Source organism: Macaca nemestrina, chromosome 13 (assembly GCF_043159975.1).
Source record: "Macaca nemestrina isolate mMacNem1 chromosome 13, mMacNem.hap1, whole genome shotgun sequence".
NCBI classification, from domain to species: Eukaryota; Metazoa; Chordata; class Mammalia; order Primates; family Cercopithecidae; genus Macaca; species Macaca nemestrina.
In genome coordinates, this window is record NC_092137.1 from 24929664 (window position 1) to 24955052 (window position 25389).

At 43.0% G+C, this 25389-nt stretch overlaps 1 protein-coding gene across 3 annotated transcripts in view; it reads right to left on the reverse strand.

Annotated features, from left to right (window-relative positions):
- LOC105479807 (DnaJ heat shock protein family (Hsp40) member C27) overlaps positions 1–16036 on the reverse strand; it is a 29761-nt gene extending 13725 nt beyond the window's left edge. For all 3 annotated transcript variants that reach the window (XR_011611552.1, XM_071076301.1, XM_071076302.1), the window contains exons 1-4: positions 15762–16036; positions 10833–10915; positions 6414–6483; positions 560–724 (exon numbers count right to left, since the gene is read on the reverse strand). Coding sequence is in view for 2 of the 3 variants with exons in the window: in XM_071076301.1 (XP_070932402.1) it covers positions 560–724; positions 6414–6483; positions 10833–10915; positions 15762–15848 (405 nt within the window). In the remaining variant the exon portion in view is untranslated. The remainder of the gene's footprint in view (positions 1–559; positions 725–6413; positions 6484–10832; positions 10916–15761) is intronic.
- Between the last annotated feature and the right edge of the window lie 9353 nt (positions 16037–25389).

Genomic DNA, 25389 nt, shown 5'->3' on the forward strand with positions numbered 1-25389 from the left:
AAGGCAAAGCTATTCTTAGTAAACATCTGCACTAGTATGTAAAATTACCAGGACCAAAGGGACACAAACAAAACCTAATATTGAATGTAGACTGATATTCTATGGCAATAGGACGAGTGCCTGTTGCTGTAATGTCCCACCTGATCCCTTGGGAAAACAGCTGTTACTCAGTTCTGTGAAAGTTGGTTTCATGATATCTGCCATACCCTTGGGGCCACAGTCTGCTTTTCATACCTTTCCATAGTCCACATCACCTAATTAATGCCCCTACTCCACTCGGGTCAGAGTGTGATTATTAGGACCCATTGCTCCCGCTCAGTCACAAACATCCTTCCCCAAGTATGGCACCAGGAAAAAAAAAAAAAAAGTATACAAATCTTGATGTAGCAGGTTTTAGGTTGCTGTGCTGTTTTCTTTTTGTCTTAGGGACGTTATGTTTTGAAAGGTTATTGATTCCCATATTATACAATAAGGAATTTTTCTTTTCTTTTTGTTTCCCAACACTCAAAGCTCCACTCTTCCCCTAGAAACCTGAACACACCATTTCCAGAGGGGTTACCTTGTTGGCACAAACTACAAATATAATATTTTCCATGTTTCCATGAGGTCCAAGCTCTTGCTTCATTTCTGCCAGCCACGCATCAAGGGCGTCAAAGGAGTCTTTCTGCCCAACATCATAGACCAGTATCACACCCTGTGTGTCCTTATAAAACTCATTTCGAACCTTCAAATAAAAGGACAGATACACAAAACGTAGTTTTTGTGATGTTATAAGAATATATCTCATAGTCATTAACCTGGCAAAGTGTGTTCTCTTGTGTATTCTTAGTGTTTGCTATTGCATCTGTTTCTACTGGTCTTCAGAGGATTTTTTATAGAATCAAAGTAATGTCATTCTAAAAATGTATTAGTATAGAAAGGACCTACAATGGAAAACAATAGCCTCCTGCCCCACCCCATCCCACCTCCAGTTCCACTCCCTAGAGGAAATCAGTCTTTAATTATTAGTAGACCTTAAAAGAACACCAATTATATAAAGTTCTTCTTAGGAAGAATTAGGAGGGTGAGTGAGCAATTCAAAAGAACTTAAGGCAAAAATGACACAAGTGTCAGCAATGGGTACAGCCATTTATAAATCATATCCCAAAGCTGGCTTCCCCCAGGGTGCTAGACAGAGCTTTCCTGACTCTCGGGTCTGCACAACAACTTTAGAACTCCAAACTCAGAGCCTCAGTGTAATACAATGGAAAAGAGCACAGGCTCTGGAGTCAGACAGATCTGGGTTCACACTTACTTACTAGTTGTGTGATCTTGGGCAAGTCACTTAACCTCTCTGCGTCTCAGTTTCCTCATCTGTAAAATGGGGATAATACTACTTACTTCACAGGGTTATTATGAAGGTTAAATGAGATAATGCAGGCAAAGTACTTAGCATGGTGCCTGAAAAACAATGTCTATTTAACACCCTCCCCTTCCTTCCTTGCATCCATTCTCTGAGCTTCATTCCAAATCCGGGAAGAAGCAGCATGAAGTATGGGCATACTCAAACATTAGGGCCAGAGAGAGGTTAAGTGGGTGAGGAGCAGCATTGACAGACAGGGTTTCCGGGACAAAGTTCCAGAAAGAACCCTGACAGAGGCCATATATTATACGTTCTTTTCACAGAATTCCCAAATGTACTCAGACCCACACAGGCTATGTAGTATAAGAAATGAAAACATGTTATACATATCAGGTAGGGTTTCTGGGCATAGGCAGGTATCTGCACTAAGGATATTAAGTGCTCCTATTTGTTTACAGAAAACTAAGAAGCTATCCCCTAAAGTTAAAACCAACAAAATCAGAAAGAACTGAAGATGACTAAGCCACCAGTCCCCTTCCTCAGTACTCATGGTCTTTGGCCCTTCTACAGTAGTAACAATGGGCTCTCTCTTCTTTCCTAAAACTCTCGCTGCCTTGGCTCCCATACATCACATTCCCTAGGCTCTTAAATTCTCTTTCACCAACTCCTCTTCTCTCTATTGCTCCCATTCCAGCTTACCACCAAAATCCCCCAAATCCTGTCCTGTGCCCTCTTCCTGTCTTTTTGAATCCTTCCTCCCAAATCAGCAACATCAACCACTTGTACAGTTTCAACTGTGAGAATCTCCAAGATGAGCCCTCTCCTCTGAGGTGCCAGACTTCCATTTCTAATTAGCACCAGATTCTTCCAGCTGAATGTCCTGTTGGAATCTCAAATTCAATATGCACACAGGAAACCCTTCAACTTCTTCCTTCTCAAACTATTCTCCAAAGTTCCAACTTTCTCAAACAATGTTAAAAGTTTCTGATCAGTCCTCCACCAACCTTCCGAGTCTTATCCTCCCACTATCCCCGACCTTCAAAGTGGGTAATCTCTCATTCCCCAAACCTGCCCCATGCCTTTCTAATTCCATCTGGAAACAGACACCTCTTTATCTTTAATTGTTCAAGCCCTGGCTATAATGCTGTATCTCTCATGCAGCTTTCTCTGTCCCATTCCTCACCATCCAGCCCCCTACTCCTGCAAAACAGAATGTAATCTCTACGTCCCCTGGAGTACCATATGGTTTTGTACTCCTAATAGTGCTATCACTTCCTGCCCAGTTTTACAGTTAGTAGCATATCCAGCTGTCTTCCCTCCTACACTAGAAGAAATGTGAAGACATGCATCTTCATGTATCCACCCTTGTGTCACCCACAGGGCCTAGCAGAGACAGGCACACCTCACTTTATTGCACCTATGTAAGGCACACAGGCACACCTCACTTTATTGCATGGTATGTATATATTGTGTTTTTTTACAAAGTGAAGATTTGTGGCAACCCCAAGTCAAGCAAGTCTATCGGTGCCATTTTTCCGCAGTGTGTGTTCATTTTATGTGTGTGTCACATTTTGGTAACACTTATAATATTTCAAACTTCATCATTATATCTGTTATGATGATCTGTGATCAGTGATATCTGTTACTATTTTAAGTGTTTTGGGGTACCATGAACATATAAGATCATTTAAGACAGCAAACTTAATAAATGTTGTATATATTCTGACTGTTCCACCAAATGGCTGTTGCCCCATCTCTCTTCCACTCCTTGGGCCTTCCTATTCCATGAGACAAAACAATATTGAAAGTAGGTTAATTAATAACAATACAATGGCCCCTAAGTGTTCAAGTAAAAGGAAGAGTCACATATCTCTCATTTTAAATCAAAATCTTGAAATGATTAAGCTTAGTGAGGAAGGCATTTCGAAAACTGGCCAAAAGCTGGGCCTTTTGTACCAAATTAAAAGTGCTACTCTTGTAAACACATGAATGATAAGAAAGTGAGACAGCATATTGCTGACATGGAGAAAGCGTTAGTGGTCTGGATAGAAGTCCAAACCAGCCTCAACCTTCTCTTAAGCCAAAACCTAATGCACAACAAGTCTGTAACTCTCTTCATTTCCATGAAGGCTGAGAGAGATGAGGAAGCTGCAGAGGAAAAGTTGGAAGCTAGCAGTGGTTGGTTCGTGAGGTTTAAGGAAAAAAGCCATCTTCGCAACATAAAAGGGCAACATGAAGCAGCATATGTTGATATAGTGCTGCAAATTATTCAAAATATCTAGCTAAGATCATTGATGAAGGTGGCTAATCTAAGCAATAGATTTTCAATGTAGATGAAACAGCCTTGGAATAGATTGATCTAATGGAAGAAGATGATATCTAAGACTTTCAAGGCTAGAAAGGAAAAGTCAATGCCTGGCTTCAAAAGCTTCAAAGGACAGGCTGACTCTCTTGTTACAGGTTAACAGAGCTATTAGGGGCTAAATGAGCTGATGCTCATTTGCCATAACGAAAATCCTAGGGCCCTTAAGAATTATGCTAAATCTGCTCTGCCCGTGCTCTATAAATGGAACAGCAAGGTCTGGATGACAGCACATCTGTTTAAGCACAGTTTACTGAATATTTTAAGCCCACTATTGAGGCCTACTACTCAGAAAAAAAGATTCCTTTCAAAATATTACGCTCATTCACAATGCACTTAGTTACCCAAGAGCTCTGATGGAGATGTACAAGGAGATTAAAGCTGTTTTTATTATGCCTGCTAACACAACATCCATTCTGCAATCCATGGATCAAGGAATAATTTTGACTTTGAAGTCTTACTGTTTAAGAAATACATTTTGCAAGGCTATAGCTTCCATAGTGATTCAATTTGCATGGCAAAGCAAATTGAAAACCTTTTGGAAAGCATTCACCATGCTAGATACCATTAAGAACATCTGTGATTCAGGGGAGAGGTCAAAGTATCAACCTTAACAAGAGTTTGGAAGTTGGATCCAACCCTTGCAGATAACTTTGGAGGAGTTCAAGACATCAGTGGAGGAAGTAACTGCAGATGTGGTGGAAACAGGAAGAAAACTAGAATCAGAAATAGGGCCTGAAGATGTGACTGTATTACTGCAGTCTCACAGTAAAAAATAAATAAGGAATTGCTACATATCAATGAGCAAAGAAAGTGGTTTCTTGAGATGGAATCTACTCCTAGTGAAGATGCTATGAACATTGTTGAAATGACAACCAAGAATTTAGAATATTACATAAACTTAGTTGATAAAGCAGCAGCAGAGTTTAACTGAATTGACTCCAATTTTGAATGAAGTTCTAATGTGGGTGAAAATGCTGTCAAATACCATTGCATGGTACAGAGAAATCTTTCATGAAAGGAAGAGTCAATCAATGTGTCAAACTTTATTGTTGTCTTATTTTAAGAAACTGCCACATCAACCACCACCCTGATCAGTCAGCAGCCATCATCACTGAGGCAGCCTCTGATCACAATGGAATCAAACTAGAAATCAGTAACAGAAGGATAACAGGAAAATCTCCTAACACTTGGAAACTAAACACCACACTTTTTTTCTTTTGTTTTTGTATGTGTGTATGTGTTTTTTTTTTTTTTGAGACGGAGTTTCGCTCTTTTTGCCCAGGCTGGAGTGCAATGGTGTGATCTCGGCTCACCGCAACCTCCGCCTCCCAGATTCAAGCGATTCTCTTGCCTCAGCCTCCCGAGTAACTGGGATTACAGGCATGTGCCACCATGCCTAGCAAATTTTGTATTTTCAGTAGAGATGGGGTTTCTCCATGTTGGTCAGGCTGGTCTTGAACTCCCGACCTCAGGTGATCCACCCGCCTCGGCCTCCCAAAGTGCTGGGATTACAGGCGTGAGCCACCGCGCCCAGCATTTTTTTGTGTTTTTTTTGTTTTTGAATAACACACTTTCTTTTTCAAAATGGAGTTTCACTCTTTCACCCAGGCTGGAGTGAAGTGGCGCGATTTTGGATCCCTGTAACCTCCGCCTGTTCAAGTGATTCTCCTGCCTCAGCCTCCTGAGAAGCTGGGATTACAGGGATGCACCACCACGCCCGGCTCATGTTTGTATTTTTAATAGAGACAGGGTTTCGCCATGTTGGCCAGGCTGGTCTCGAATTCCTGACCTCAGGTAATCTACCCTTCTTGGCCTCCCAAAGTGCTGGGATTACAGGCATGAGCTACTGTGCCCGGCCTGAATAACACACTTCTAAATAACTCATGCGTCAAACACAAAGTCTCAAGGGAAATTAAAGAAATACATTGAACTGAATGAAAATGAAAATACAACATCTCAGAATTTGTGGGACACAAAGCTGTGCTGAGAGGGAAATATGTAGCATTAAATGAATTTATTAAAAAAGGAAAAAGTCTCAAATCAATAATCTAAGATCCCACCTCAAGAATCTAAAACAAAAAGAGCAAAATAAGCTTAAAGCAAGCAGAGAGAAGGAAATGATGAAGATAAGGGCAGAAGTGAAACAGCCAAACCAGAAAAGAGCAAAAAACCTCCTTAGGAAAAATGACAAAGCCCAAGGAAGGAAAAACAAAAGAGAATGGTCATGAGATTCATGTGGGGATTACTTAGAGCTGGCAAGCAGATGAAAATAAACCAAGTGGTTGCTTTAGTTTCTTCTCTGGAAAGAATGCAGATGACTAGGCATGAATAGGAACGATCACTCCAGTACTCTGCTGTCAAAGAAGTCACATCACTGAATTCTTAAGTCCAAGCATAAATGTAATTTTTTTTTTTTCACATTTTAGGCTAAAGTATGAGGTAAAAAGCAAAAGCCCTCTGAAAGTCAAAATGTCTTATCGAAATGTTTGAAATATTAGCAATGAAATTTCCTACCACTATTTAACAGGATAACCTAAAAGATCAACAGGTGTCTATTAACTTAAGGCTCTGAAGGCAAGCCACGATCAAGCTAAAATTATGCAATTTTACACATGATATCAATATTGGTTGTTTCATATAATTCAGGATCTCTCCCCAAACCACCACCAATACTGGATATAGCTTTTGTCAAAAAGGCTTTCTTACCTCATAGAAGAAGGGATGTCCAGCCATATCAAAGATGTTAACTTTGATTTCTCTGTCTCTGACGTGTACCCTGAAATGTTCAAATGGAAACAATCCCAAAGAAAGTCATGGTTTCTCCATTTACCTTAGTATCATTTATAAATTTCAAAAGGGTATGTGTATGCAATTTATGAAGCTTTCTTAGTGCCTCTTCTTCATTCCAGATCATCTTTACAACAGCAGTCAGCAACCTGACAGAAGACCCTGCTTTCTTTCTTTTTTTTTTTTGAGACGGAGTCTCACTCTGTTGCCCAGGCTGGAGTGCAGTGGCCAGATCTCAGCTCACTGCAAGCTCCGCCTCCCGGGTTTATGCCACTCTCCTGCCTCAGACTCTTGAGTAGCTGGGACTACAGGCGCCCGCCACCACACCCAGCTAGTTTTTTGTATTTTTTAGTAGAGACGGGGTTTCACCGTGTTAGCCAGGATGGTCTTGATCTCCTGACCTCGTGATCTGCCCATCTCGGCCTCCCAAAGTGCTGGGATTACAGGCTTGAGCCACTGCGCCCGGCCCATCCTGCTTTCTTATCCCAAGAACACTGAACCCACATGCAGTAGGCATTCTCAATTACTTTACTTTCACCTTCACCTCTAGAAACTTTGGTCCACCACTCCCAACCAACAAAGGGCAGCTATTACTATGGCATTAAGAAAAACTGATTTGGGATAAGGAGGAGCAAGATGAAGGAAAATGAAAACTCTTATTTCACTTAGTAAGAGACATCTTAATTGCCACTGGTTATATTCGGTTCTCACACAGTAGAATAACAAAGACTTACATGAATCATGTCTGTTTAATTTTCTTGTGATCTTTATTTGAGCAAGAGCAATAGTGAATTTGTTTTCAGATATTTGGAAATAAAGAATAAAACCAAAGGGGAAACAGTAACTATTCATATTAGAATTAACTACTGTTAACATCATAGCATATTTTCTTCCAGTCTTTTTTTTTTCCATGAAAAATCACCAGTGGAATATGATAAAGGAACATTAGAAATAATTCAAACACTAAAGAAAAACACAAGGATGAATGTTTAAAAGTTATTCCAGGCCGGGTGCGGTGGCTCAAGCCTGTAATCCCAGCACTTTGGGAGGCTGAGACGGGCAGATCACGAGGTCAGGAGATCGAGACCATCCTGGCTAACACGGTGAAACCCCGTCTCTACTAAAAAATACAAAAACTAGCCGGGCGAGGTGGCGGTGCCCGTAGTCCCAGCTACTCGGGAGGCTGAGGCAGGAGAATGTTGTGAACCCGGGAGACGGAGCTTGCAGTGAGCTGAGAACCGGCCACTGCACTCCAGCTTGGGCGACAGAGCCAGACTCCATCTCGGAAAAAAAAAAAAAGTTATTCCAGGCCAATAGGTAGAGACGGAGAGAGATGTAGTGAAATGACCTGTCTATATTCCCTCCCCGATTCCAGCCATCTCTGAGGCCCAGCTGCATCCTTGTTGCTAGATTATGTGAACTGATTAATATCCTTTTTCTTTTATTTTGCTTAAGTTGGTTTGAAATAGGTTTCTGTCAATTATATTCTCCTGACTCATCATGGGACAAACATCTCTTCCAAAAAAATTTCTGCCAGAAACAAAATAGTCTGTTGAATATACCACGGTCCTATGGCATAATATGGTAATTCTCACATCTTAGATAAATAAACTAGCTACTTATATGAATTCAGAACAGACCTACCCTAAACAGGATGTCCTACTACATCACTGATGAAATCCTATGCTTTGAAGTAGGAAAGAGGAAAAGAAAACTAGAAAGAAAGGTGAATTTCAGGCTGGATGCAGTGGCTCATGCCTGTAAACCCAGCACTTTGGGAGGCCGAGGTGGACGGATCACGAGGTCAGGAGTTTGAGACCAGCCTGGCCAACATGGTGAAACCCTGTCTCTACTAAGAATACAAAAATTAGCTGGGTGTGGTGGCACGTGCCTGTAATCCCAGCAACTCGGGAGGCTGAGACAGGAGAATCACTTAAACCTGGCAGGCGGAGGTTGCAGCGAGCTGAGGTTGCATCGAGCTGAGATTGCACCACTGCACTCCAGCCTGGGTGACAAGAGCGAAACTCTGTCTCAGGGGAGAAAAAAAGAAAGAATGTGAATTTCATTTTTATTTTTATTTAGTTTTGAGAAGGAGTCTCATTCTGCTGCCCAGGTTGGAGTGCAGTGGCGTAATCTTGGCTTACTGCAACCACCGCCTCCCAGGTTCAAGTGATTTTCCCACCTCAGCCTCCCAAGTAGTTGGGATTATAGGCACCTGCTACCACATCTGGCTAATTTTTGTATTTTTAGTAGAGACGAGGTTTCACCATGTTGGCCAGGCTGGTCTCGAACTCCTGGTCTCAGGTGATCCGCCCACCTTGGCTTCCCAAAGTGCTGGGATTACAGGCGTGAGCCACTGTGCCAAGCCAGAAATGTGAATTTCAAATGAAGAGCTTTGTACATTTCACTGCCAAGAGCTACAATTTTCATTCTTTTTTTTTTTTTTTTTTTTTAGACGGAGTCTCGCTCTGTCGCCAAGGCTGGAGTACAGTGGCCGGATCTCAGCTCACTGCAAGCTCTGCCTCCCGGGTTCCCGCCATTCTCCTGCCTCAGCCTCCCGGGTAGCTGGGACTACAGGCGCCCGCCACCTCGCCTGGCTAGTTTTTTGTCTTTTTTGGTAGAGACGGGGTTTCACCGTGTTAGTCAGGATGGTCTTGATCTCCTGACCTCGTGATCCGCCCGTCTCGGCCTCCCAAAGTGCTGGGATTACAGGCGTGAGCCACCGCACCCGGCCACAATTTTCATTCTTTAAAGAAAATTTGCAGAAATACCCTCTGCTGCTGTCAGTTGAAAAACAGTGCTATAAGAGCATTACACAGAACTCTTGAGTTTTACTTTACCATTTACTGGGGCCACTTTAAATAGCCATGAAGAATACATCTGAACTTGATTCCACTCTTCACCTAATTGACATTCTGCTAGCTATATGTCACGACTTTAGTCTACCTTCTTAAAAATTGCCCTCATAGTCTAATCTGGCAATCTTCCTCTTTAGATGTATCTATCTTACCTAACAATAAACATTTGTTGAGTACCTATTAGGTATAAGCACTATGCCAGGCACTTGGAGAAAATTTATACTAATACATTTTCAGAGAGTTTATAATCTAGAAGGAGACATTACACATATACAAGTAATAACAATACAAGGCAATTTTTGGTAAGTACCATAAATAGCATAGAGAAGTTTAGGATTTCTGTCATTTGCAACCAAAAAGAGTCCTGACCAATAAAGGGCATGTTTAGAAGACCTTACGGGAACAGGAGAATGTTTATATCTCAGAGAAACTGGCAGAGGTGTTCCAAGTGGACAGGCTGCATAATGATGCTGAGGTAGAAAGTCTGAGGGTAGCAGTTCAGTGTGGATGGAAAGTAAAGTGTGTAACGGAACAGAGAAAAGGGGGAAGGCCAGAATGGGGCCAAGACAGTGAACACCTGAAATTTCATGTTTAGGGAGTATGCTACCTACTCCAATTCTACTATATGGCTATTTCCTGCTAATTACATCCAACTCTTCAAGCTCAACCCCCTCCTGACTCATCGCCACATAAATCCCCAATTAGACCCAACTTTACTTTTACCTGTTCATTTCTTTTTTCTTTTTTTGGGATGGAGTCTCACTGTTGCCCAGGCTGGAGTGCAATGGCACGGTCTCGGCTCACTGCAACCTCTGCCTCTCAGGTTCAAGTGATTCTCCTGCCTCAGCCTCTTGAGTAGCTGGGACTACAGATGTGTGCTACCACACCTGGCTAATTTTTGTATTTTTCTTAGAGACAGGGGTTCACTATGTTGGTCAGGCTGGTCTTGAACTCCTGACCTCGTGATCCGCCCACCTCGGCCTCCCAAAGTGCTGGGATTACAAGTGTGAGCCACCGTGTCTGGCCCATTTTTGCTGGATTCTAATAGCTATGAAGATCATAAACCAATAAAAAAAGTTCTCTGGTAGAAAATGTTTCACACAATATTTATAGACTTTTTAGAGAGAATATTTCAAAATGCTCTAAAAACACACCTGCTAGAAGGAACTGCTAATATAAAAACATGTTTCCTGGAAAGTTACACCTGCCATTTAGGCTTCGTGTTGACATCTTCATCATTGTAGCCTACACCTAACATGAGGCCTGGCAAACTGGATGCGCTCAATACCAATACATGGGCTGAATGAATGATATGATCACTAGATACCTTTAAAGGTCTCCTATTCCCATCTTTCCCAACTTATCTTCAAAGTCTCCATTTCAAGATTACCTACACAAGTGCACTGATGCAAATATAGATCATTTTGGAAAGTTCTGAACTTCTATGTAACTTATAAACCCAGGGGAACAATATACTTACTTTGTAACTCCATAGTCAATTCCAATTGTTGCCAGGTATTTAGACACGAATCTTTTCTCACAGTATCGCTTTATAATACAGCTCTAAAAAGGTAAAAAATACAGGCATTTAGTAAATATACAGTGAGAACACATACATAATAAGTATATTTCTTCATTATGGTTCCTCCATCACCATGAAAAAGCATTTTCAAAAGACAAAAGTGGTGTGGCGTGGTGGCTCACACCTGTAATCTCAGCACTTTCAGAGGCTGAGGAGGGCGGATCACCTGAGGTCACGAGTTCAAGATTAGCCTGGCCAACATGGCAAAACCCCTCTCTACAAAGATATAAAAATTAGCCAGGCATGGTGGCAGGCACCTGTAATCCCAGCTACTTGGGAGGCTGAGGCAGGAGAATTGTGTAAACCTGGGAGGCGGAGGTTGCAGTGAGCTGAGATTGCTGCCATTGCACTCCAGCCTGGGCGGTAAGAGTGAACTCTGTCCTAAAAAAAAAAAAAAAAAAAAAAAAAAGGCCGGGCGTGGTGGCTCAAGCCTGTAATCCCAGCACTTTGGGAGGCCGAGACGGGTGGATCACGAGGTCAGGAGATCAAGACCATCCTGGCTAACACGGTGAAACCCCGTCTCTACTAAGAAATACAAAAAACTAGCCGGGCGAGGTGGTGGGCGCCTGTAGTCCCAGCTACTCGGGAGGCTGAGGCCGGAGAATGGCGTGAACCCGGGAGGCGGAGGTTGCAGTGAGCTGAGATCTGGCCACTGCACTCTAGCCTGGGCTACAGAGCGAGACTCCGTCTCAAAAAAAAAAAAAAAAAAAAAAAAAAAAGACAAAACTATAACTGAAACAAGTGTTAAAAGATTTTAAGAAAAATTATTTTAAAATTCCTCCCTTATTACTAAATATGCATATGTTTTCAGTTGAGTTCTCAATCCTGTGCTCTTTTCTTTTGAAGATGTCTTCTATTCTTATGCTTTCAATGATACCTGTCTAGCCTTGACCTCACTGCCAAGATGAGATCCACATCTCCAAATATCTATTAGATTAGTTCCTTTTTTTTTTTTTTTTTTTTGAGCCTAGGAGGAGGGGCTGCAGTGAACCACGATGGTGCCACTGCACTCCAGCCTGGGTGGCAGAGGGAGACGCTGTCTCAAAAAGAGAAAAAAAAAAAATTTCCTGTTAAATCAATTGAATTGGGTTTGTCCTACTTGCAGTAAAAAGTACTCACTTCATAGAGTATTGCACATACTTCTAGAGTTTGCTTTTCTCTCTTAGCAATAACAAATTATGGTTCCCAAGTTAACTTTAAAATAGCTCTACTCACTTTTTTATGGTTGCACAATAGTCTGTGATACACAAATATTCCCTCCTTTTCATTGCTAGCTAGTTACTTTGTCATTTGTTTTGATTTGCTGTTTGAGCCAATGATTAATTACTAAGGCATTCCTTAATTTTTAACTTTAAAATGCTTTACCTGTATATCATCCTATATTTTCCAAATGCTTTAAAATGAGTATGTGTTACTTTTACCACTAAGGCAAAATAATAAGTTATTTAAAAAGTTACACTTAAAACTTTTATCCATCTAGAATTTATTTATATATATATTTTTAGGAGAGATGGGGTTTCACCATGTTGGCCAGGATGGTCTCGATCTCCTGACCTCGTGATCTGCCCACCTCAGCCTCCCAAAGTGTTGGAATTACAGGCATGAACCACCGTGCCCAGCCTAGAATTTATTTTTGAGAAAGGAATGTAATAGGAATCGAACCTACTCTCAAATAGTACATAGTTGTTCCAGCAATATTTACTAAATGGTCTCTATTTTCCCATACTTTTACTACATTTGTTGTAAATTGAATTTCCTTATGTATTTGTGTTTATTACTGGACTCTACTCTGTTCCACTGATGTCTCCATTTTCCTTCCCAATACCAATGGGAAAAGTTTGGTAGCTTGAAAAAAAATTTTTTTTTAAATAAAACAATCATTTCATTGCTTGAGTACATAGACAAATTTATATGACCAGGACAGAGGCTGCAGATCACTCACTTCCAATTGGGAGGGAGGACTCACTTGGTCTTACAATATTGAGCCAAAGGGTGACTCCGGCTCTCTATCAGAATCAGACGGAATTTAGCATCCTTATATTCTTTCTGTTCAAGATGCTTTCGAACAACAACTACTTCTTAATTAAATGGTAGAGATCTTCAGGGAGATCAGGAGCAAGTCCCTTCTTGGACTTAAGAATTCTTAAGATGCTACTGCCTGTCACAAAACGTACCTGAGTCTCTCAAGAACCACACTTGAAAAGGGAATCATGTTTTAACTTCCAACACCAAACATGTGAATGTGATGATGTCAAGACTCAGGTATCACGGCATAGTTTCCTATTTGTAACATGGGAGTCTACTTTTATACATCACAGAAACCAATATGGGAATGCATGCAAAAAGCTCTCACAGACATCCAAGGAAGGTTTACCCAACACTAAGGAAAACCTTTCTGGTGGAAATTGTGAACGCTGAAAAACCATCATCACTGTGAATAAAAAAATTTTTTTCTTTTTAGAGACAGTCTCGCTCTGTCCCCAAGCTGGAGTGCAGTGGCAAGATCTCAGCTCACTGCAACCTCCGCCTCCCAGGTTCGAGCAATTCTCCTGCCTCAGCCTCCCAAGTAGCTGGGACTACAGGCATGTGCCACCATGCCTGGCTAATTTTTTTGTATTTTAGTGCAGATGGGGTTTCACCGTGTTGCCCAGGCTGGTCTCAAACTCCTGAGCTCAGGCAATCCGCCTGCCTTGGCCTCCCAAAGTGCTAGAATTACAGGCGTTAGCCACTGTGCCCGGCCTGAAAAATATTTTAACAAGGCTGATAACAGTTAGTCTTCTCTCATTTCTCTTTTTTTCCCAAAAAATTTTCTTTGTTGTTTTCACATTAATTTTTCAAAAAGACTTTAGTAGTCTTGTATTATGTTCTGGGAAAAAAAAAAAAAAAACCCTTATTGATGTTTTCACTGGAATTGAATTGAATTTCATTTGTACGTTGAGTAATTCACATCTATACAATATTGCATAATCCTATCTAACGAAAACGTGTATGTTTCCATTTGCCTAAGTAATTTATGTCTCTTCGTAGAGTTTGAAACTTGTCTTCATATAGGTGCTGCCTATTTCATGTTAAGTTTAAACCTAGGCACTTTGTTTTTGTTGTAACTGTAAATTAAAATTGTTTTTCAATTACACATTTGGAATGTGTAATTCCAATATAATTCCAATATAATTCTGAATATAATGTGGACACAATAAAGTTATTAATTTGTGGGTATTAACTTTGCTTTATTGAATTTTCATGTTTCTAATAGTTTTTCAGTTAATTCTCTTTAGGTTTCCAGGTAAACAATCGCATTATTAGCAAATAATGTTAATTTTACCTTCTCTTTTCTAATATTTTTGTATTTTCTAACTCTTGTCTAATTGCACTGGCTAATAAAACTAGAAAAATGTTAAATAGATGTGGTGACACCAGGCATTCTGAGCTGCTTCTAATGTTGCATCATTAGACACAATAAATAACTTTTTTTTTTTTTTTTGAGACAGAGTCTTACTGCCGCCCAGGCTGGAGTGCAAAGGTGCGATCTCGGCCCACTGCACCCTCTGTCTCCCCGGTTTAAGTGATTCTCCTGCGTCAGCCTCCCAAGTAGCTGGGATTAAAGGCGTGTACCACCATGCCTGGCTAATTTTGCATTTTTAGTAGAGACGGGGTTTCACCTTGTTGGTCATGCTGGTCTTGAACTGCTGACCTCAAGTGATCCGCCCGCCTCGGCCTCCCAAAGTGCTGGGATTACAGGCCTGAGCTACCGTGCCCAGTCCTTAGAGGCTTAAAAAAACAAAAAACCTCGCACGTACACAGCTGACGTTCAAAAAAATGTTGACTTTCAGTGAATACTATGCTAGCACATACACACATAGGCAGTACAGGATCATGCTACGTAGAAATAAAAAACACTAAGTAAACATTTACTGAACATCTCCTGGGTGCCAGGCGCTGGCCTAAGCACTGCCTTAACAGCTCTTTCGGAGTTGATTTTGACAACGATGGAAAGAGCACCGCAGTGGGAATGTGAAGACTTAGGTTCTAATCTTTTCTCGGTCATTGATTTGATGTCTTTGGGAAGTTCTTAACCAACAGCTTCCACTTGCCCAGAAGGAAATAATTTGGGTGAAGAGAAGGCCGTCTCGGAATTCGTCAGGGAAAAGGCCTCAGGTTACCTCTAGCCTTACCTTCCCGCATACTAAAGGAGAGTTTATAGCTGGTGAACCATAGATGGGGCAGAGAAGGGCGGTGGAACTAATAGATATATGGGAACACCACCAGAAATAAAACACAACGCAAAACAAAACAGCGCCGGACCCCGGCCATCCCTGGCACCTGCCCTGTGAAACACATCAACGTCAGTTACGCTCTCTCGTGACGGGAATGCAGAATCTGGGCTGCCGGGCACCATTTCGCGAACCCCAAATTCTCACACGCACCCCATGACGTTCCGCCAACTCCCAGGCCCGGCTGGGGGAACTCAACTTTCATCCTCCACTTCCCGGTCCCGGACAGCCCCCTAGAACGCGGGAAAGGCATCTAGGCCGACGGCCCCGCATGGGAACCCAGGCCTCCTTACTCTTTGGGGGACATATTCAAGGCCTAGAGGCCACCCTAGACTGCATCTCCGGGAGAATGACGTCGGAGGACGAGGGGGCAACGCAAAGGTCAAAAAGGTCGGGGAGCTTCGCTCGCGGAGCCGCACCCCTAGGCGGAGACCCGGGCCTGCTCGGGGGAGGGAGAGGAGGCCGGGCCCCAGGCCGTTGAGTGGCCGCCCTTCCAGCCAATGGGCACGTCGCCCCGCCACGCTGGGGCCCGCCCCTCCCAGCGCGCAGTACTCACTTTCCCCACTTCGGCGTTGCCCATGGAGATGACTTTGATGCGGAGAGACCTGCCGGGCTCCTTCCGCTTCGACATGTTGGCCTCCATGGCCTTGGCTCTCTCGGGGCCACCCGCCTCGGTCTCTCCTTGTGCACCGCTGGCCCGTCCCTCAGGCCTCCTCGTCCAATGGCGGACCCGCTGCTCTCGTCACCGCCTCGCCTCCGCTGCTCGCCATCCCAGCCGCTGCCTGGCAGCAGGCGCGGGCGGTTGGGAGTGCGGGGAGCAGGGAGAGGGAGGCGGAGTCTCGCGATGCTAGCGCGGGGCTGCTGACGTCATCTGCAGGCCCTGGATACGCGGCCGGGGTTACCGGGTCTCTGGGGCTGCGTCCCCTGACGGGAAGGAGGCGTTGGGGGGCGGTTGGGTTTACCCTTCGAGGTGAGCGCGGCCTTGTTTTCAGGGACGCCCGGACGGGAGGCGTTTGTTGCTTTCGCAGCCGAGTGGTGGAAATGTATTGGCTCTTCAGGGCAGGTCTGGTAGTATCTGGTCCTTTGGGGAGTGTTTTGTTTTTTGTTTTGTTTTGTTTTTTCCTGGATTTTTCTTCGGTTCCATGGGCCGGTCTGCTGCTCCTCTTCCCCCTCCAATATTATGTTCCCCTTGCTCGAGATCTTCGAGAGGCGGACCCCAGAGTCAGGAAAGTGGGGAGGTCGGAACCCTGGTTCTGGAAGACGGCCTTGGGCAAGGCGGGAAGCGATTCTGAATCTGGTTCCTATCGCTTTTCATTTTAAATGGAATTGTCTATTTGGAGTCAAGGCAAGAGTGTTTAGTCTTGGCCCTCCTATTACAGAGATCTGATGGATTTGTTGACTCCTCTGTGTGAGAAAGGCTCGGCCTGCTGCAGGTGTTAACGCGAAGCCATGCTGGAGCTGTGGACGTCAGTTTCCTCAGCTCCCAGCTGTTCACTTCGAACGTGACCTCGAGGTCTGCTCTCCCCTTCCCTTTAGCTGACAATGTAACAGTGGAAGAATAAAGAGTCCTAAGATAACCACTTTTCTGCTACATTCCAGCAGATGAGAAAAGCAGCTGCTTGAATAAAAGTCAGTCTGAGAGGAATGGTAATTTATTTTTTCAGTCAATATCTTCAGTTACAGAAGATAAATAGAACTTGACAATGATTATAGTGCCCTGAAAAAGAATGGCTGCCAATTTCCCTGTATATTACAAAGTATTGCTTCTTTTCTCACCTAACTTTAAACATCTTAAGGGAAGTGCATTACGGGAAGGCAATGAACAAAGGCTCAACATTTCATAGTAAAGTCAGATTTTCGACATTTTAATTTTAAAATGTATTTTTTAAACATTAAGTTTTTTTAAGACGTTTATTCTGGATTGTTTTGATAAATAATATAACTTAATTCACTGAAGCTTCTAAAATTATTTACAAATATGAAATATAAGTCCTGGTTAGAATTTGGATAGTTTTAAAGCGTAAAAGAATCCACATGCTAACTTCTCAGTATGATTTAATAAATCAAACTGCTAAACATCTGATTTCTTCGGCAGTTCACCTTTGGCCCTGTAATAGGGTAACTGGTATTGTGGAAGAGTAATTGTAAAATGTCAAATCTTCAGCTGTTTAACAACTGATTAAGTGTGGTGCTGTTGAGACTAAGCAGTAAAACATGCCAGAGATTAAAATTGATTACTATTTTTTTCATATTGATGGTTTTTTTGTTTTGTTTTTGTTTTGAGACAGTTTCACTCTTTCCGCCCAGGCTAGAGTCCAGTGGCATAATCTCTGCTCACTGCAACCTCCGCCTCCCAGGTTCAAGCGATTCTCCTGCCTCAGCCGCCTGAGTAGCTGGGATTACAGGTGCCCACCACCATGCCGAGCTAATTTTTGTATTTTTAGTAGACATGGGGTTTCACCATGTTGGCCAGGCTGGTCTCCAACTCCTGACCTCAGGTGACCCACCTGCCTTGGCCTCCCAAAGTGCTGGGATTACAGGCATGAGCCACAGTGTCCGGCCCATATTGATGCTTTTGACATTTTATTATATATAGCTACATTTTCTACTGTATGTATTAAATTAATTTGGAATTGAAAGAGCAAGAAAGTTGTTTTTTTCCCCCACTCTTTGAATATAAAAAAAATAAAAATGAGCACAAGTTAGCTGTTCTTTCCATAGTATGGACCTGGGAGGTATGGTGCGAGCATGGATTCTGGAGCCAGCCCGATACACTTAATGTTGGCATATGTTGTAGGCATGAGGTGGTGATAAGGATTGTAGGAGATAATGCACACGAAGTACGTAGTAGTCCCCAGCATACAGCAGCTACATGCTCTCATTTGCTCATACTTTTTTTATGTATTAAGAAAAATCCTACATCTTTTTAATGTATATTTTTTTTTCTTCTTTTTTTTTTTTTTTTTTTTTTTGAGAGGGAGTCTCGCTCGGTCGCCCAGGCTGGAGTGTGGTGGCCGGATCTCAGCTCACTGCAAGCTCTGTCTCCTGGGTTTACGCCATTCTCCTGCCTCAGCCTCCCGAGTAGCTGGGACTACAGGCGCCCACCACTTCGCCCGGCTAGTTTTTTTTTTTGTATTTTTTAGTCGAGACGGGGTTTCACCGGGTTAGCCAGGATGGTCTCGATCTCCTGACCTCGTGATCCACCCGTCTCGGCCTCCCAAAGTGCTGGGATTACAGGCTTGAGCCACCGCACCCGGCAATGTGTATTTTTAGAAAGGAAATTATGAAATATTTTGGACATACTTAAAGGTATAAAGTATAATGGAATGAATAGCCATGTATCCCCCACCCAGTTTAAGAAATACAATATCACCACTGGGCATGGTAGCCCATGCCCATAATCTCAGCACCTTGGGAGGCCAAGGCCCAGTGGATCATTTGAGCCCAGGAGTTCGAGATCAGCCTGGGCAACATGGCAGAACCCTGTCTCTACAAAAAAAAAAAGTTAGCTGTGTGGTGGCCCAAGCCTGTAGTCCCAGCCACTCAGGAGGCTGAGGTGGGAGAATCACCTGATCCTGGGAGGTTGAGGCTGCAGTGAGCTATGATCGTGCCATTGCCCTCTAGCCTGGGCAACAAAGTTGGACCCTGTCTAAAAATAAATAAATGAAAAAAGAAAACATCACTGATACTGTGCATAGCTTTTCCCAATACATCCCTCTTCCCTCTCAACAAACAGTTGCAACAATCTGAATGCTGCTTTAATTTCCAGGCAGTTAAAATTGTTTTACTATGTATGAATATATACCTTAAAAGGTAGTATTGCCTTTCATCTTTCAAAACCATTTTGAAATATTTTTACACAGAAAAGTTTCAAGAATGGTACCAAAAAAATCTTGTCTACCCTTTATCCAAATTCATAAATTGTTAACATTTTGTCCCATTTTTTCTATCACTTGTGCTGTCTATATGTACATGTATACTCACATTTTTCTGAGTAGTTTGAGGTTTATTTGCAGACAATAGATAGATAGATAGATAGATAGATAGATAGATAGATAGATAGATAGATAGATATGAACAAACACAGACGCAGCTCGGTGGCTCACACCTACGATCCCAGCACTTTGGGATGCCAAGACAGGTAGATCACTTGAGGTCAGGAGTTCGAGACCAGCCTTGCCAACATGGTGAAACCGCATCTCTACTGAAAATACAAAAATTAGCAGATGTGGTGGCGCACACCTGTAATCCCAGTGACTTGGGAGGCTGAGGCAGGAGAATTGTTCAGAAATATATATAAACACGTATATAATATATACACATACATATAGTGGATAATATATACATATATGTGTGTGTATATATATAAATATGTGTGTATATATATATTTCTTTTTTTTAGAGAAGGAGTCTCACTATGTCACCCAGGCTGGTTTTGAACTCCTGGGTTCAAGCGGTCCTCCTGCCTCAGCCTTCCAAAGTGCTGAGATTATAGGCATGAGCCAGTGCGCCCAGCCAGCATGTTTCTTTATCCATAAATAATTAAATGTGTGTTTCCTCAGAAGGACTTTCTTCTACATGGCAACAGTAATTTATCAAAATCAGAAAATGCAGTATTTATACAGCACTATTATAAAATCCTGTTGTTTGAATCAAACTGTGCACTGAGGTACCTCACATTCCCACAGTAAATCCACAGGGGGATATCTGTGGAATAGCTTGCATTCTAAATTTTCAAGGCAAACAAAATGAAATCTAAACGACTGTACAAAACTACTAGCTACTAGGTTGTTTACAGTTTCAACAATAGATGGCGCCAAATTCCTTGTCTATGTCATATCTTGGGGCATCTGGGCTTTCCAGTTGGTTGTGATGAAAAGTGAGTACACTGGGCCAGGCGCGGTGGCTCACGCCTGTAATCCCAGCACTCTGGGAGGTGGAGGCGGGCGAATCACAAGGTCAGGAGATCGAGACCATCCTGGCTAACAGAGGTGAAACCTCGTCTCTACTAAAAAATACAAAAAATTAGCTGGGCATGGTGGCGGGCGCCTGTACTCAGGCGGCTGAGACAGGAGAATGGCATGAATCCGGGAGGCAGAGCTTGCAGTGAGCTGAGATCGCGCCACTGCACACCTGCCTGGGCGACAGAGCCAGACTCTGTCTCAAAAAAAAGAAAAAAAAAAAAAGGAAAAGTGAGTACACTGCAAAAATCAATGTGGAACAGGAAATGAGGGTGGCCTTGCCCAGTCTAATTCCAAGGTTTGAGAAGTATGTGCCCAACAGGTGCACACATCCCGTTAATAAGTAAGTGTGGTTGTTTAAGAATGAAAAACATTGTTTTCTTTTTAATTTGCATGTATTTTTTTAATGGCTACTAAGTTATTAGGGCATAAATACTTAGTAAGTTGTTTGGACCTAGATATTTCTTTTCGCCAAGGGGCATCGTAAAAACAAATACTGGCCAGGGGCACGGTGGCTCACGCCTGTAATTCTAGCACTTTGGGAGGCCGAGGCAGGCTTATGAGGTCAGGAGATGAAGACCATCCTGGCTAACATGGTGAAACCTTATCCCTACTAAAAATACGAAAAATTAGCCAGGCATGGTGGCACGTGCCTATAGTCCCAGCTACTCGGGAGGCTGAGGAAGGAGAATCGCTTGAACCTGGGAGGTGGAGGTTGCAGTGAGCCAAGATCCTGCCTCTGCACTCTAGCCTGGGCAACAGAGTGAAGACTTTGTCTCAAAAATATATATATACCAAAAAACAAAACAAAACAAAAACTGAGAGGCCAGGCGTGGGCACTTACAAATGTAATCCCAGCACTTTGGGAGGCTGAGGTGAGTGGATAACTTGAGGTCAGGAGTTCGAGACCAGCCTGGACAACATGGTGAAACCCCATCTCTACTAAAAATACAAAAATTAGCCAGGCGTGGTGGCAGGCACCTGTAATCCCAACTACTCGGAAGGCTGAGGCAGGAGGATACATTGAACCTGGAAGGTGGAGGTTGCAGTGAGCCAGAGATCGCACCACTGCACTCAGCCTGGGTGACAGAGCAAGACTCCATCTCAAAACAGCAACAACAACAACAGAAACTGAGATGCTAAAAGCACTGTGAACCAAGAAAATTTGGGAAACTTTTATCTAATCCACAGTTAATATTCAAATTTCACCATTTGTCCCAATTCTTTTTTTTTTTTTTTTGAGACAGAGTCTTGCTCTGTCGCCCAGGCTGGAGTGCAGTGGCCAGATCTCGGCTCACTGCAAGCTCCACCTCCCGGGTTTACGCCATTCTCCTGCCTCAGCCTCCCGAGTAGCTGGGACTAAAGGTGCCCGCCACCTCGCCCAGCTAGTTTTTTGAATTTTTTAGTAGAGACGGGGTTTCACCGTGTTAGCCAGGATGGTCTCGATCTCCTGACCTCGTGATCCGCCCGTCTCAGCCTCCCAAAGTGCTGGGATTACAGGCTTGAGCCACCGCGCCCGGCCCCAATAATATTCTTTATAGCTATGTCTGACTTGGTCAACTGGTCTAGGATATAATCTAGGATCATTTAGTTATATATCTTTAGTCTTTAAGCTGGAATGGTTCTTCAGCTTTTCTTTTTCTTTCAAAATGACAGTTATGTTTAGAATATTACTCAATTTGTGTTTGTGTATTCTTGCAATTAGATTCAGTTATGTTATGTTTGGCTGGAAAGCCACAGAAAAGATGTTATGGGCCAGGCGCGGTGGCTCACACCTGTAATCCCAGCACTTTGGGAGGCCAAGGCGGGCAGATTACCTGTGGTCAGGAGTTCGAGATCAGCCTGGCTGAGATGGTAAAACCCTGTCTCTACTAAAAATACAAAAATATTAGCCGGGCATGGTGGCACGTGTCTGTATTCCCAGCTGCTCAGGAGGCTAAGGCACAAGAATTGCTTGAACCTGGGAGGCAGAGGTTACAGTGAGCTGAGATCATGCTACTGCACTCCAGCCTGGGTGACAGAGCAAGACTCCATCTAAAAAAAACAAAAAAAGATACTATGTCATTTTTTGGGCATTGTATCAGTTGGGATGCCAATTTTTTCCATTTATTAATGATGCTTTAGTTCATTGGTTCAGGTGGGGTTCATGAGGCTGATCTACAGTAAAGTGACTTTTCCCTTTGTAATAAGTAATTTTTTAAGGGATGCTTGGAGATACATGGCTATCCTTTCTTCACTGAACTTTCATCCACAAATTTATAGAATCCGGTGATTCTTATGGCTGAAGAGATTATTACTATGATGGATGCAAAATGCTGATTTTCCAACTCCATCGTTCCATTTGTATTTGTTACTTGGTATTCTACCATAAGGGAAAGCTTACCTTTCTCATTCATTCATTTATATCAGTATGGCCTTGTCTATGCTTATTTTACTCCATGAATATTGTTATTTATTTTGATACTCAGGTTGGCTCCTATGTCCTTTTGATGTCTGCACCTTTTTTGTTGTTGTTGTTTCTGTTTGTTTAGCACTTTCTTACTTTTTTTTTTTTTTTTTTTTTTTTTTTAAGAGACAGAGTCTTGCTCTGCCATCCAGGCTGGAGTGCAGTGGCTCGATCTTGGCTCCCTGCAACCTCCGCCTCCCAGGTTCTAGCAATTCTTCTGCCTCAGCCTCCTGAGTAGCTAGGATTACAGGCGCATGCCACCACGCCCGGCTAATTTTTGGTATTTTAATAGAGACGGAGTTTCCCATGCTGATCTCAAACTCCTGAGCTCAGGCAATCCACCCGCCTCAGCCTCCCAAAGTGCTAGGATTACAGGCTTGAGCGACCACGCCCAGCCACTTTCTTACTTTCTTAGCACAGCAACAAGCCCTGCTTCCAAGGATCCTTTTAATAGAGGATGGTATTTAGAAACCAAGATCTGGGTGCTAGGTGTGCTCATATCTTATTATGTACTTTAGAAGGTGAAGCTCTTAAAGTACAAACATAAATGAAATCTAACTGGCATACTGTGGTAAGCCAAATTCTAAGATGGCCTCCAAGATTCCTGGCCCCTGGTACACACATACCTTTTCCCAGTTAGTTAATCAAACATGAATTTGGGTGCTGCTACAAATTTGGTAATTAAGTTCCCAGATCAGTTGCTTTTACACTAAGGATATTATCCTCCATGGGCCTGACCCAATCAGATGAGTCCTTAAGTAGGATAGGGCTTTTCCTGGCAAGAGATATTAAAAATGTGAGAAGCATTCAATAGGAGGAAGGTTCTCCAGGATGGAAGGGGACACTTGGCAAGGACCTAAGAGTGGCCTCTTGGAGCTAAGAGTAACCCTCAGCCAACAGCAAGAAAATGTGCACCTCAGTCCTACAACCAGAAGTAACTGAATTCTGCCAAAAACCTGAATGAGCTTGGAAAGAGCTCCTGAGCTCTGATGAGAACCCAGCTTTCTGCTACCTTCATTGCAGCCTTGTGAGACTTTTTTTTTTTTTTTTTTTTTTTTTTGAGACAGGGTATTCCTCTGTTGCCCAGGCTGGAGTGCAGTGGCGCAATCTTGGCTCACTGCAACCTCTGCCTCCTGGGTTCGAGTGATTCTCCTGCCTCAGTCTCCCGAGTAGCTGGGATTACAGGTGCCTGTCACCACACGCAGCTAATTTTGTATTTTTAGTACAGATGGTTTCACCATGTTGGCCAGGATGGTCTTGAACTCCTGACCTCAAGTGATCTGCCCACCTCAGCCTCCCAAAGTGCTGGGATTACAGGCGTGAACCACCATGTCTGGCCTACTTTTTTTTTGTTTGTTTTTTTTGAGCTAGGCTCTCTTTGTTTCCCAGGCTGGAATGCAGTGGCACAATCATAACTCACTGCAGCCTTGACTTCCTGGGCTCAAGTGATCCTTGTATCTCAGTCTTCCTAGTAGCTGTGACTACAAGTCTGTAGCACCACGCCTGGCTAGTTATTTTTGTAGAGGCAAGCTCTCACTATGTTGCCCAGGCTAGTCTTAAATTCCTGGCCTCAAATGAACCTCCCACCGCGGCCTCCCAAAATGCTGGGATTACAGGCCTGAGCCACCATCCTGGCCCCTTGTGAGATTTCTGGGCTAGAGAACCCAGCCTCTGTATGCCTCATTTTCTGACCTACAGGACTGCAAGATGTTTAATGTCTATTGTTCAAAACTGTTAAATTTGCAGTAATTTGTTATGCAGCAATAGAAAACTAATAAACATACTGAAAAGTTGGTAATAATTCCTCTCAGTGACCAAGTTTTTGTGGGAAAGGTTTTAACTATAAATTCAATTTTTAAAGGAGTTCTGCTTCCAGTGTGGTAGTGTAAACCCTTTCAGATAATTCTCCCACTGCTTAAAAAACAGTAACAGGGCTGGGCGTGGTGGCTTATGCCTGTAATTCCAGCACTTTGGGAGGCCAAGACAGGCAGATCTCTTGAGGTCAGGAGTTCGAGACCAGCCTGCACACAACATGACAAAACCCCATCTGTACTAAAAATACAAAAATCAGCTGAGTGTGGTGGTGCACACCTGTACTCCTAGCAACTTGGGAGGCCGAGGTGGGAGGAGTGGTTGAATCCAAGAGGCAGAGATTGCAATGAGCCAAGATCATGCCATGGCACTCCAGCCTGGGCAACAGAGTGAGACTCTTCCTCAAAGAGAAAAAGGGAGAGAGAGAGAAAGAAGAAGGAGGGGGGGGGAGACAGAGGGAGGGAGGGAAGAAAGGAAAGGAAGGAAAAAAACAACTACTGGGAGATTCTGAAGAGTAATAGAAACCAGGCAGATGGCAGAGGGGAGTAAAAATCTTGGAGAAGCACCTGGCATGGGGACGAGTCTCTCCTGAGCAATGTAAGAACCTTAGAACCCTGACTCTGCTGAGCATTCCTGCCTTCCTTATTAGGGGTAGAGGGTCTTAGTTTTGAGTCTGCGAGCATGGATATTGTGCTTCCATGTACACATCCATATATTCATCCTACTACAGACTATCCCAAAGAGTGTGTGGTAGTTCATATTTTCCAAAAATGTCTGCGACAACATCTCCCATTCCATATGACCTTTTTTTAGATAGTGGCAAAATACACATAACAAAATATATCATTTTAGCCATTTAAAGATGTACAGCTCAGTGGCATTAAGCACATTCACATTGTTGTACAACCATCACTGCCATCTTTCCCAGAACTTTTTCATCTTCCCAAACCGACACTCCATACCAC